Consider the following 13,365-nt stretch of genomic DNA (forward strand, 5'->3'; position numbering starts at 1 on the left):
ATCCAAACCTGCTGCAGCAACCAGCACAGTGTTGTGGGTTCTGGGAGCTCTCTCGATGTGGGCCGTAGAGACAGCTGCTTCCTCTGAGCTGGGCTGGCCAGAGCTGAGAGCCTGCAGCATACAGACATCCCCATGCAGTCCGCTCACTCGGCTTTGTTCCAGGGCTTAAGATGCTGTGGAGAACCTTGCATAAACTGACTGATCATTTAGTGAACTCCAACTTCATGAATAAATCACAGACTCCCTACTTAAGAAAAAAACATTACAAATATATTCACCTACCTTAAGGATTATATTTTCTTCCCTTTTGTTGTCTGTACCTACTGTAGGTAATAATGGATTACCTGGTCCGCCAGGACCTCCTGGACCAGTAGGACAGAAAGGAGTCAAAGGTGAAGCCGGCCTGCCAGGTCCACCTGGAACTGTTGATATGAAACAGCTAGGAGCAAAAGGAGAAAAAGGCGAGCCAGGTGCTCCAGGTACAGGCTTTGCATGTGCGCTGGGGAGGTGGTTTGTCCTCTACAGACAACAGTGACCTGTCACTGCATCTATTACAGTTCATTCAGTTCATCTACAGTTGATGCAGTTCATTTATTACAGTTCATTTTCAAAAAAACTAAACTCAGAATACGGAGGTGGCTTAAGTTTCCCTTATTTTAGGCTTTTTTTAAAGTGGTTCTATGACCAAGTTACTCTGTATGGTTAGTTTGTAATGTCCTTGCTCATTAACTGTTACTGTTATTTGGCATTTGGAGATATTGTGATAGCACTAAGGGGCTTTCAGCAGGATTCAGTCTTGTAGGTGTTATTCCTAAGCGTGATGAGAGAGAGTTGTCATGGCTGCTGCGCTGGCTGCATTCCTGCTGTCTCACAGGCCCTTGGGCCTTTGCCTTGTAGGATGGAATTGCACAGGTCGTGTGCTCATGCATCACCTCCACATTCTCCCTTTGGGTATCTCTGTAAGCTCACCCTCCCCTGAGCTAAATGTCATCTCTGTGTGTGTTTCTACTTGGGAAGCTGGCAGCCTGGAAGGTTTTCTCAGTTCACTCAAGTCTGTTTTCTTGCTTACCCTCCCCACCCCCCAAGGGTTCTGATGTCTCCTTTGAACTCTAAGTTAGTCCTGAGAGACTAAAAATATTCTACCCTAAAGAGAACAAGACTGCCTTTCTCTAATGTTGGCCCAGCCATTATTGTGCTAATTTATCTAGTGTATTCATTTCTGTGAAGCTAACGCAGGATCCTAAGACACTTACCTTTTTTTTTTCTTTTTCTGTTTTTTCCTCCCTCTGTTAAGTAAAAGCCATAGAGGGCAGATTTAACTATGCCTGCAGGGCAGCACAAAGTTATCGTATGGGATAATAACCACCTAGAATTTGTAAAACTCTGCTAAAATACCTGCATTACTTTTTATAATATATCAATCCCAAAGTGCTTCTGTTGTAGCAGTGTAATTAAACATGTATATAAATAATCTGGATGAATATAAACAGATTAGCATGGAGTCTGCTTATTCAAAAAACCAGTCCTTTCTGAATGATGTATATTGATATTAGTCATAAAGTTACTTTTTCCTCTACTTACTTGTATTGTTCCTGTTCTGTAGTATTTTTAAACTCTCCAGAAGCAACATGCCATGTTCTGATACTTCTCTTCACTAAATTAGAGTGAATTATATTTACTGAAGAAAAATCCCTATTTGGATTTTTATTCCCCTATAGGTACAGCTGATCTCTTAAGGTAAAAGAAAACATTCTGTGGTAGTAATAGCAATAACAACAAAATATATCTTTTTCCTTTGAGGTATTCCTGGCTTATCAGGACAGAAAGGTTATCAAGGTCTCCCAGGTGACCCAGGCCCACCGGGACCTAGTGGCCCACCAGGTGCACCAGGATTGCCAGGTAAGTAAACAAGGCCTCAGATGGACTGTTTTGATGGGTAAGAATTTACATGTGTTTTTATCACGTGGGATTGGGATGTTAATCCAGGTACAGCTAAACAAAGCCTGGGGATTTACACTTAAAGCTGCAGCACAGTTTTGGGACATTTAAAATCATTATCAAAGCAGCATGCTTCTGCCAATAGGACTTGCCCATTTCGTATATTTATTTCTCATATTATTAGTCATTATACTTTGAAAATGGCCAAATGAACGTATTGCAAAGGCTGGCTGGATGTCACGTCTTTGCTTTCAAGAATTGCGAGGATCAAGAAAATTAATTCAGTTTTGCACTCCTTCCTACAGCTATAACAAATTATCTGAAATCTTGAATCTTTGCTCACATTGTCTGATATAGGTCTTGCTCAAAATAACTTTTTGGGCTTGGGGAAGATTTTAACCGTCCTGGACTCAAACTAGTTTGAGCATCGTAGGTCGCATTTATTTGCATAATAGAAGCTACTGAATCTAAGACATGGACTGAGATTTGGCCCATTTCATTAGACTAATCTTCAAAACGAAGTAGTTGCCCTGATCAGATCTTGGCTCAGAAAAACTGAAGATGTTTAATGTTTCACTACAAACAGGTGTGAAAAAGCACGTAGAAGCAACGTGAGGCCTAAAGCAACTCCAAATCAATTGCCTTTGTAATTAGATGACAAGCATATTCATATGAGAATGCATGAATATCAGAAACTTTTAATTATTGCCATTAATTAACTAAAATCACAACTTTCCTAGGCATCAAGGGAGAAGCAGGGCTTCCTGGGCAGCCTGGACCAACAGGACCTCCAGGGTTAAAAGGTGCCATGGGAGAGATGGGCCTTCCAGGTTAGTTTCTGTGCTTGTGTTTTACTTAATTTTGGCCGGTGTCTTCCTTTTATATAGTACAAAGGTGGATCTGCTTGTGTGCAGTATCTAATAATATATTTAAATGGCAATACAGATGAGGAATACATAAAGCCCTATGTACATAGTTGTTGAACTAGTACGTAAGAAATTGGAAATACCCATTAAAACAGAAAACGCAAATATATTGTAAATTGTAAATATTACTTTGAAGTGCTTACAGGTGTACAAGCAGAACGATCTACATTTTGTAACTTTCATCCTTTTCTGATTTCTCAGATCCACTTTATGAAAGTTCAGAAAAAATATGATTCTGTAAACCCACCTGTCACAAGACAGACATCAGACACAAGCGAAAGGGGAAGGAGGAAGTGAATTCTGTTATTTAGAAAGACTGCTGAAACAAAAATTCCAGTTTCTGAGGATTCTAGTATTAAATTTTGCCTAGATACTTCAAAGAGATATTTAGATTTATGTGAATTAAAAATAAGAAAAGAAAGCTTAGAAATGTCATGCAAAAAGCCACAAGAGATTTTAGATAATTGTTTTAGATTGTTTTTAAAAATAAACCATATTAGGTGTTCAAAGCCAGCCAGTCAATTTGTTAGTTGCTGTAATTTGAGTGATTTCTCTAAACCACTGCAGAAGTTTTATTTATATTTATAAAACTTGTATTGTATCTTTTGGACAGGTCCCCCGGGGATTAAAGGCAGCCAGGGAATAGCAGGACGTCCAGGGCAGCCTGGACCTGCAGGATTTCCTGGATTGAAAGGGGAGAAAGGTGACCCTGGTCTTTCAGGCATTGGTATTCCTGGTCCCCCTGGACCAAAGGTACACTTACAAAATTTTTCATTAGAAAATTCCATGAGGACATTAGATTCTGTGTTCATTTGGGGTTTTTTTAGCTATCACTTAATATATATAACTAAATATGTATATAAATATATTAATAACAAGCAGGGTTGACTGTGGTTTGTTCTTTTCAGGTGGGAGCAAAAATTTCTAATTTTGAAGGTGGAAATATTTATATATCATTTAATCTTGTTAAAGGAGAAGATTGTTTACCTGACTTTTCAAGTTGGGTTCAGTTAGTGGCCTAGTCTGCACTGTGACACCTGCTGGTAGCTTTTAGGGATCTGTACAATTTATTTATTAGGGATTTGTCATTGTTCCCATGTCTAATTATGTAGTTATTTCTAAAAAAAACAATTAAGACAATATGCATTTAAGAATCAATTACTAAGGAGCTGATATATCATGATTACTGCTGCTTAAAATTTTTTGGTCTATATAAAACATTCACACTGTCATTTACCTATATCACCCTTTGTCACCCACAAAAAAGTGACAAAAGATCTACAGGTATCTAGCAGCCTTCACTGATGCCTTACAATTGATGTTGAGCAGCAATTAACATAGCAAAAACATTGCATGATTAAAGCTCCACAGACTTCTTTTTTTATTCTGCATTATCATGGGGTAAAAGTCTCTCTCTTCTGAAAGAAAACACTTTTTCTTTAATGTAGGCCAGTTCTGAGAAAAAGCTGTGATACTCTACAAAATTGTAGGGGGAATCTCTTAAAATCTTTACAACTGCTATTTCCAATTAATTTTCTGTGTGAGATGGTTAACATTAACTGGATATAAGGAGAAGCGTACATAACATGAGTGACCTGTTTGTGATGATAAGACTGGGAACATACAAGGGCTTACCCATCTTACAAAGACTGGCTTCTTATTTCTGCTTAATGTTTTCTAGGGTGATCTTGGTTTGCCTGGATACCCCGGTAGTCCAGGCAGTAAAGGTACACCTGGGAGTCCTGGCTTGCCTGGATTTCCAGGCAGTCCAGGTGCAAAAGGAGAGCCAGGCCTTCCTGGATTCCCAGGTAATTTGGAACAGGATTTTTTTCATTTTCCCTCTTGCTCTCTGGTATATACATCTAAACACAGCGGGTAACTGGTGGAGGGCTGTAGCTTCTTTCAAAGCTTCTAGCAACCTGCTGCTTCTCAGCTTTGCGCTGTTGAAATTGTCACTGCAAGAGCAAGCATGTGAATGCATTGCTAAGAGTGCCTTCTGAAATTATTCATCTGCTCTGCAGGGGTGTAGCAGTTGTGTTAGCTAATGCTCTCCACTCCCCACAGCGGTCAGACTCTCACCTTCTCTGACCCACAGAATGCCTGTGTTTGGCTCCATGTTTTTCCTTCATGAATTCATTAAGAACTGTCATTAGGAAAACTGGGCTTTTTTAATAGCACTTATTCTGCAAGAACCTGTTCTGAAGTGAAATCTCTTTCTGAAGCATAATTAAATTAGGTTTTGTACTTTTCTCTAAAAAATGTTAATACAGATTGTTCATGGGTATATGTCAGTTCTTTCATTCTCAACAAAACAAGGTTTTTACCCATGCTACTTTTGCAGCAATAAAGGCTGTTCTACAAGCATGCTTGAGCCGCTCTAACACAGGAAGTTAGGGAATTTATAACAGTGTAGTCATGGCAGCGGGAAGCTTAAAAGAGAAGAAAACCTGGCCATGAACCTGACAGTTTTTAACCTCTGCTTCATGTCATGCCTGAAAGGCTGTGAACAGTCAAAACGGTGTATTGAGACACTGCCTTGATCGGGCTCTCGGATGCTGTTCAGAACAGACACACTGCAATGGATCCTCCCGCTCAGTTCATGCTGTGGGGTGAGAATCCAGTGTAAATTCTTACTAAGACCATTTTTATGAAGATCCCTTTTTAAGGAAAGGAAGAGAGGACTGGGGAAGGACTAGCCAGCCACATTCATAATCCTTTCACTTTGTTGTCAAGCAGAAACACCTGCCTCTAAAATGGTTATTTCCTAGCAGACTGCCAGACTCACTGTGTCCTTGGCCACTGGCACTCAGCAATTAAGAAGACAGAGTCTTGAGAGTAGCAGTAAGGACAGTTGTGCTAGGATGTTTTGTTTCTGTATGTTCTTTGCTTTATAATTCATTTCCTTAATCAGCTGTAAATCTGAAAAATGAGCATAAATACAGTATGTTGACACAATTAGCTCATTTGTTACTCAGGGCACCTCAGATTATAGCATTTCAAGATCTGCTGATAAGCCAGTTTGGTGCTTAATTTGATTGAAATACCCGTACTTTACAGGAACACCAGGAATTTCAGGACCAAAAGGTATTGAGGGGCCTCCAGGTAATCCTGGCCTGCCTGGACCACCTGGGCCAGTAGGTGAGCATGAACAGTGCAGCAAAGGTCGGCTGCCTATGGGAAAAACAACATATGAAGCCACTTCCTCCTATCCTCTTCTCTCTTTAACATAATGAAAATGTTCTGTATGTATATGGATGCTCAAATGCCATCGCACACATTTAGTTCGGTGCAATTAAACAGAAAAGAAAGGAGTTTTACCTCTCTCTTCAGGACTTGTGTCTCCTGTCATAGTCGTATCATTAGATATTGAAACAAGAAGTTAACTGTTTCAGTATTCACCAGTTTTATTTATGTTAAGTACTGCAGTGGTCTAACCTGTTTTTATAGGAGCAAAATTCTAATTTATCCTAAAGGAAACCATTATATTATTTTTAGCAAACACTGACTGCTTAAAAGGTCACAGGCCTAAGAGCCTGTCAGGGAGAGAGAAAGGTTTTAATTTTAAGATTATACCCTTGTGAGTTTGTTATTACATTGTCACACCTTCAGGTTCAGATGGTGGGGAGGGGGGAGGGTTGCTTTTTTTATTGCATACTAGGCATTACTGTGCTAATGTGTTCCATCCCCCTTTTAGGTGATATTGGTCGTCCTGGCCCTCCTGGACCTTCAGGGGAGAAGGGACAGCCGGGACGAGATGGTATCCCTGGACCAGCTGGTCAGAAGGGTGAACCAGGTTAGGTATTCTTCCTGTTTGCTTGCTCCTCTTGGCATTGTGATGTCCTGCTTTCTCCATTCTGTTCTTCCTATAACTGCCCATACACCTTCAAAGCTGCTTCTGTGGTTCCCGGCTGCTGAATGGTTCACAAAGGGTGCTGTCAAGCTGCCACTGAAGCACAGGACCAAGAATTCAGCAGGCGCTTAGATTTTTATTACCTGACTTCAACACCAGCCCCTGTTCCCACATTCCATGGTAGCTGGATTGCTTCAGTTCGGTTACAGAATGAATAGACAGTGTAATGTCTGCCTTAAAGATAGAACCCCAAGCGAAAATGCCGATGCATTAACTCCCAAAATCTGAAAGAGCATCTTGTGAACGGATGGCAATGCTTATGAAAGTTACAGATGCATTTTAGTAGCAAAACCTTTAACTTTGATGTAGGCTGGTGACCCTGGTAGTCTCAAAGAATCAGAAATTTAGATGAACTTCATTCTCAGCTTCATATTCCTATTCCTGGGGAATGATAACTAAATGTTTGTTATTAACTGAATCTGGGTTTTTTCAGGACTACCAGGTTTTGGACGCCCAGGACCTCCAGGACCCCCAGGATTGTCAGGTAAAGTTTCTCTGCTGTCCTTTATTAAAAAGGTTGAATGTAAAGTATATCTATACACCAAAAAAAGAAGGGCACGTTGTACATTCTTCAACAAATGAATGCCATAGCAACAACTAAAACAACTTGTTTTTTTTTCTCAGCAGACTATTTTCAATTAACCAAGGTAATAAAGGCACTCATTACTGACTGCTGAATTTTGTAAATTAGCAATTATGCAGACAATAATTCCACACAGGATAATAGTCTACTGCATTGTGTGGAACTTCGCTGATTTGTCTCAGTAAATAAAGCATTCACACAACAGATGACAAATGAAGCTGCTTTGAAAACATAGCTGCTTGCTAGATTTTCATAAGCAACCTCACAACCTAAGTTACATTACTTTCCAGTAGCATTAAAGCTCCTGAATTCCTCGAGCTCATTTGAAAATTTTGCAAGTATGCCTTAACTTTCAGCAGTGTCTCAAAAAAGTATTAATATTGACAGATTTCTTCACAGGTATATAAAAGCTCACGAAAGCATTGCTTGTAGGCTTACAAACTCAGGAGATGTTTATGAATTACAGCATCACTGAGTAGTAAAGCGAGACTCAGCAAGACCTTTTAACATGTCAGAAGCTATAGCACTTTCTCCTGCAAGAATTATTAGCCCTAAGTCTTTTCTGAACGTTAGACCAATTTTATGCCGTCTCGCTGCGCAACCGAGGTAAGCTGTGGCCAGCCTTGCACCTTCTGCAAGAGAGAGAAATGGCTCTGCAGACTGACGTTTGGACTTCTTTGCATATCAGTTTGTAACAGTATTCATAAACGTGGCTGTTTGGTTTTACAGGGCAAAAAGGAGAACTGGGTTTACCTGGCCCACCAGGGCCCCCTGGACTTCCAGGTCTGAAGGGAGAACCAGGTTTCCAGGGATTCCCTGGTCTACAGGGTCCTCCAGGTCCACCAGGCCCACCAGGACCACCTCGGGAAGGTCCTAAAGGTAGCCCTGGCCCACCAGGTGTGCCAGGAAGGCCAGGTAAGAGCATGATCCATACCTATCAACATCTGCCAGTACTTTCATATTTTGCTGGTAGGTTATCAGCCTTTAAACTTTCTCAGTTTATTTGGATAGATAAGCTAAGCCTCATGGCATAGGTCTTAACGTTTGTGGGCAACCAGGGGATTTGTTGCCAAATGTAACTGTATCTAAAAATAAACCAGCCTCAGTTTCTATTAGTTTCTGATACCTGGCAGCAAAAATCAAATGCGTTAATAAACGGGAGATTCTCCGCATGCTGTCACAGTAATCACCTAGCGAGCACGATATCGACTGTTGAATATCTGATACTTTTGCAGTATTGTCACATGATCAGCAACTGTCATCGCGCACAAAAAACCAAAAGTAACAAACCCTGTCATTTTAAGAGTCATGAAAATCAAATTCACGCTAGCATCACAGCATGATCAAATTGGATAGCTGCCTCTTCATCTTCGTGTCATGTAACATAAGTCATTGCTCCATTGTGTCACGTGGCTCCCGTGGACTCTGCACCATCATGCCGTGTTCATCTTTCCATTCCATGTTTGCATTTTGTTCCTGCACCGACTAATGCTGCGAATGAAAAAAACCACTATACTGAGTTAACATTGCTGAGCAACTCCCTGGGATGTATTAGATTTCTATTTCAATTTGGGGTCACAGGACATTTATTTGTATTTAGATACTGCTCTTGAAAAATCTAATGAACTTGTCACAGCTCTGGCTCAAGCTTATTGCTGTATCTTGAGTCCAGAAGTACTTTCCCACCAATAAGACTCCTCTCACGTGACATGCTTTGATACTCTCCATAAAGGAGACTACTTTCAAACCAAGCTATTGGTTGATTACAGTTTTTTCTTTGCCTGTAAACAGAGAATTTATGTTTTTATTTATTGCCCTCAAACTCTGAACTCAGATTTTTCCCCACAGAAATCTTTGGGTTACAGAAAGTTAGTTTTGAGTTAGTGCGTTTGTAAAATAGCTGCTACACACATACTGTTCATTTTTAGGTATAAAGGGAGAGTTTAGTTTTGCAGGACACTCTTGGAAAGATTTTAAGATTTGTTTTTTCCTCATGCTTGCTTCTTATACAGGAGCAGGCAATCCCACTGAAAAATGTTTTTAGAATGGAATTTTATCAAAATATTTTCACTAGAACTGGAATTGAGTAATAGTTGATTATTCCCAGTGGCAGCATGAGCTTTTCTCTTGTGCAGAGTAGGCTATGAACTCATCTATCCTAACTATGCATGTAAAAAAAAATGAGTCATTATGAACAACATTTGGTTTTAATTTATAATACCTTAAAACTGGGGCACTGTTTGCTGGTATAATGAGGTTTTCTTTTAGTCCTAGTGAAAATACTTGAATTGTGTTTGTATCTTAAACCTGCTTTTCATGTGACTGGTGTGGAACAACCCAGTGGGTTAATAATACACAGCCAGTCACAATTTCTTCCTGGTTTCCTGTTTGGTTAGTGGAAGGAGGAGTACCTGCCTTCCCCCTTTTTCCTGGAGGAACTTACTCCCTGCTGTGCCCCAGGGGCTCTAACCAGTCAGAGGAGCATCCCTGCAGCAAGGTGGTAGTCCTAATTTGCTGTCCACTTTCCGTGTGGCCTTGTCCTCTTCTGCCTAATTGCTCGCTGGCAGGCAGGAGTATGGGACGAGTAATGCAGCTCTGCTCACTGTGCTTAGAGTTGCATCTGGGGAAGTGGGAGAGGACCGACGAGACAAGAGATGGTGGGACGCTGGACCTGGGCTTTGTAATTTAAGCCTAATATCCTGGATGTCAAGATCTTTGAAATATAAATCTTCTATATGTGGAGTGGTCCAGCAATTAAAATTTTGGCACAGGAAGGTGGTTGGTCCATAAGAGTATAGGCTTTTCTTTTTAAAAGATTCTTATACAGAGGATATCTCCAAACTCTAAAGAAAAAAAAAAAGTAAAGCAGCTAAGCAGCTCCTGATGCATAATAAAAAACTACCGAGATTCTATCCTGTGCTGTAGCATCAGTGTTTTTATGAAGCTTCTCATCCTGCTTTACAGTCCTCTGTATGAATCAGGTGCTTACTGACTCTCATCAGCTGGGGAGGTAGAGGAGGGGTGGGACTCATTTTGTGCAGTTTATGAGCACTGGCAGCAGGGAAACAACCAGGGAGGTTCTGCTCAGCCATGTTCTCTTTCTCTTTCTCTCTTTCCTTCTCTTATTTCCATTTTTGTTGCATGCAATGTATAAAGTGAAGCATTTGTTTTGCTCAGTTACGCGTGAACTAATGTGGATAAACCAAACTATTATTGCAGTTCTGGTACAATCAGCACTCCGGCCTTTTGTTTCAATTGATAACGCAGCCTATTGTCGGAACGCTGATGTTGTAACATTTCAACTTAAGGCAGCTAGTCATAAAAGCAGCTGTGTGGCTGTCAAATTACTCCCCTTCTAGGGACATAAATAAAACCAGAAGCTCTATGCATATACTGTTTGTTGTTGACTTCTGGGTATATTCTAAGATTAGTAAAAACGATGAAGTCAAGCATGGCGTAGCGCTCTGACTTCAGTTGAGTTGCCCCTAAAACTAATGTTAATAGACAGTGCTGAGATGGATTTATGAATCGATTGTAAAATTAAGCCAATTTCCAGGGCAACACAACATTGCTGTTATTCCACATGGCTATTTCCATTGCTACGAATAATAATAGTTTGGTGGTTTGCATATTGTATGTAAAGGAATATTGAGCTAAATCTAAAAAGAAAGGTTTAGTTGAATATGTTAGCTTGTTGATATTTCTAACAGTTTTGATGTTTTTCCCCTTGTTCTAATGATGACCTTGGTGAACTCTGACCCCCTACTCCCAGGTCCCTCAGGTTAGCCCCTTAACTCCAAAATAATAACTTTGCATGAAAATGAATATATATACTTTTGTAGTGTCTAAATGTAGATGTGCCAAGTCATTTTTCAGACATACCTTTTAATTTGTGGTAGAAAAGAAAAGCTCAGAGCTGACTTTCAGGTGCTTCCGCCATGTTGTTGTAGGACTGACATTGAAAGGACATAGCGTTGCTCTCCCCATGGTGGAAGATCATGTGGGTCCACATTTGACAAGGCTTTTATAAAGCGTCCCCAACTGTGAAACTTGTTTTAGCATATTTATTCTCAGTGCCTTTGAAAAAAATATCTACTCTTTTTCATCTTCTTAAAAAAAGCGTATTGCTCTGTCCTCCTATGCCTTTGCTGCATAATTGTGTTCTGCGGCTTGGGCAAATGACAGTAGTCATTTTTGTAACACCTGCTACTGTTGATTTTGGACACTCTCAAGTGACTTAAATTAGATGCTTCTTTTATACCAGCAGTGTCTGTAGGAAAATTTATACAGAGTAACAGCAATGCTTCACGCTCCCAACTTGGAGCATTGTAACTTTCCAGTGCAGAGAAAGCCTTATTTCTGTTGTTTTGCTTCACCATCACATTTAGAGGAAATGAGGAAAGCTCTTCCTTTAACATGTATTTAATGAAAATGAAGCACAGAGCCCTCCCCTCCCTAACACTAGGGCAGTGGAACTGGATTGGTAAGAACGTGGTCATTTTCACAAGCTTATCATAATTTTAGCATATCAGCACATAGCACAAGCCAGCTCTTGGGGAGATTTTTAACACCTGTGTCTAGATTGAAAATGACTTGGTATATCTGTTTAATAATAATGTCTTTAGGTTTTGCTATGATGATTTTCAGGAAGAAAGAACTTTCATCAAAATTCAATAAAGGAACACATTTTAGTTTTTAGTGAGCTGTCGTAAGCACTGTGAGGGAGCAAATGTGGCAGCCCCTGATGTTTGAAGCCTAGCTTTATGCAGTCATGTAAAAAAATGAATGTGGCTTTACTTTTTCATTACACTGTGGCCACACAAGCAGTAACGACACTTTCAGAGGGCTGCCGTCACGGGTATGCTGAGAGGAACCTGGCAATTGCTTCATGCTTTGTTCCGCCCCGTGACTGTGCCCAGCCAGAATTCAACAATCAACAAGTATAGGACAGATATTTATAAATCATAGCAAAACTTGTCTTAATGGTGAAATACAGCTTATAAGTACTGAACAGTAACAATGAAGTGTCCTTGTCATTATTTTTAACTGTATTACAGTTAGTATTTAAAATAATTTACCGGATATGTAAGAAATAGCGCATTGAGGTAAACCTGACATGTATTTATTGTAGGTTTTAGCTGTAAATTGCATGGTGATATGTTGATCTACTTAAATCATTTCACTGACATGAAAGATGCAAGTGGCACAGGAGCTAAAATATGTAGCAATTCAGGAGCAAGGTAGGGATAACCAGCTTACCTTTTGAAAGAGGACTTTTAAATGTTTTTTTTAAGGATGTTATCACATGCCATTCTCCATAACAACCTTAAACAGGTAAATTAGCATTTTGGGGTATTTTTATTAAGAAAAAATAACGCCAACAATAAAGACGACAAATTCTAAATTTGTAAGTTCTGCTGTATTTTTGCTTATAGCATTTGCAGCCCTTTTGGTCCATGTGAATTGTGCTTACCTTCTTGAAGGGGGTATAAGCCTACTTTTCAGTCCTAGAATTGTATTCACAGATAGTTGAGGCTCATACCTGATTAGTAGTGATACATCCTTCTGTTAATCGCGCTTCCCCCCTGCCCAAAGCAGAATTTTGCTCAAGTGTTAAGTTGTCTTTCACGGTTTACCTGCATATTTGCCAAGCTCCGCGCCCTGTGACGTTGAATATTGTCAGTGAAATGCTACATAGTCCAAACCCCATTGTGAGTAGGACTAACCAGTCGCAGGTCTCGGCTGTAACGTGTAAAGCAATAACACATCCTTTCGTAAAACTTTAAGTTTGCTGTTAAATGAAGTGTCAGATTAGTCTTAGCAGAGCCTAGTCACCAGAATAACTTGTATCTGAAAATACATATCGTTGTGTATTCATGTATGGTTTTATGCATGCATGTGGATTATATTTACGTACAAAATATGCTGGTGAAATGGGTTGTTGTGTAGTGAATATGCTGTCATCTGTACTATTTCTAACTAGTAATCTTGTTTTGTACTGTGTGATG

The 13,365-nt window shown here is 39.9% G+C and overlaps 1 protein-coding gene across 1 annotated transcript in view; it reads left to right on the forward strand.

Moving 5' to 3' along the window:
• The window catches only part of COL4A5 (collagen type IV alpha 5 chain), an 86,770-nt gene that overhangs the window by 62,688 nt on the left and 10,717 nt on the right, over positions 1-13,365 (forward strand). Inside the window, exons 33-41 of the mRNA XM_064463341.1 lie at positions 330-479; positions 1,801-1,899; positions 2,679-2,768; positions 3,478-3,617; positions 4,546-4,672; positions 5,922-6,002; positions 6,559-6,657; positions 7,208-7,258; positions 8,087-8,272. Coding sequence (XP_064319411.1) covers positions 330-479; positions 1,801-1,899; positions 2,679-2,768; positions 3,478-3,617; positions 4,546-4,672; positions 5,922-6,002; positions 6,559-6,657; positions 7,208-7,258; positions 8,087-8,272 — 1,023 coding nt within the window. The remainder of the gene's footprint in view (positions 1-329; positions 480-1,800; positions 1,900-2,678; positions 2,769-3,477; positions 3,618-4,545; positions 4,673-5,921; positions 6,003-6,558; positions 6,658-7,207; positions 7,259-8,086; positions 8,273-13,365) is intronic.

Source organism: Phalacrocorax carbo, chromosome 11 (assembly GCF_963921805.1).
Source record: "Phalacrocorax carbo chromosome 11, bPhaCar2.1, whole genome shotgun sequence".
NCBI classification, from domain to species: domain Eukaryota; kingdom Metazoa; phylum Chordata; class Aves; order Suliformes; family Phalacrocoracidae; genus Phalacrocorax; species Phalacrocorax carbo.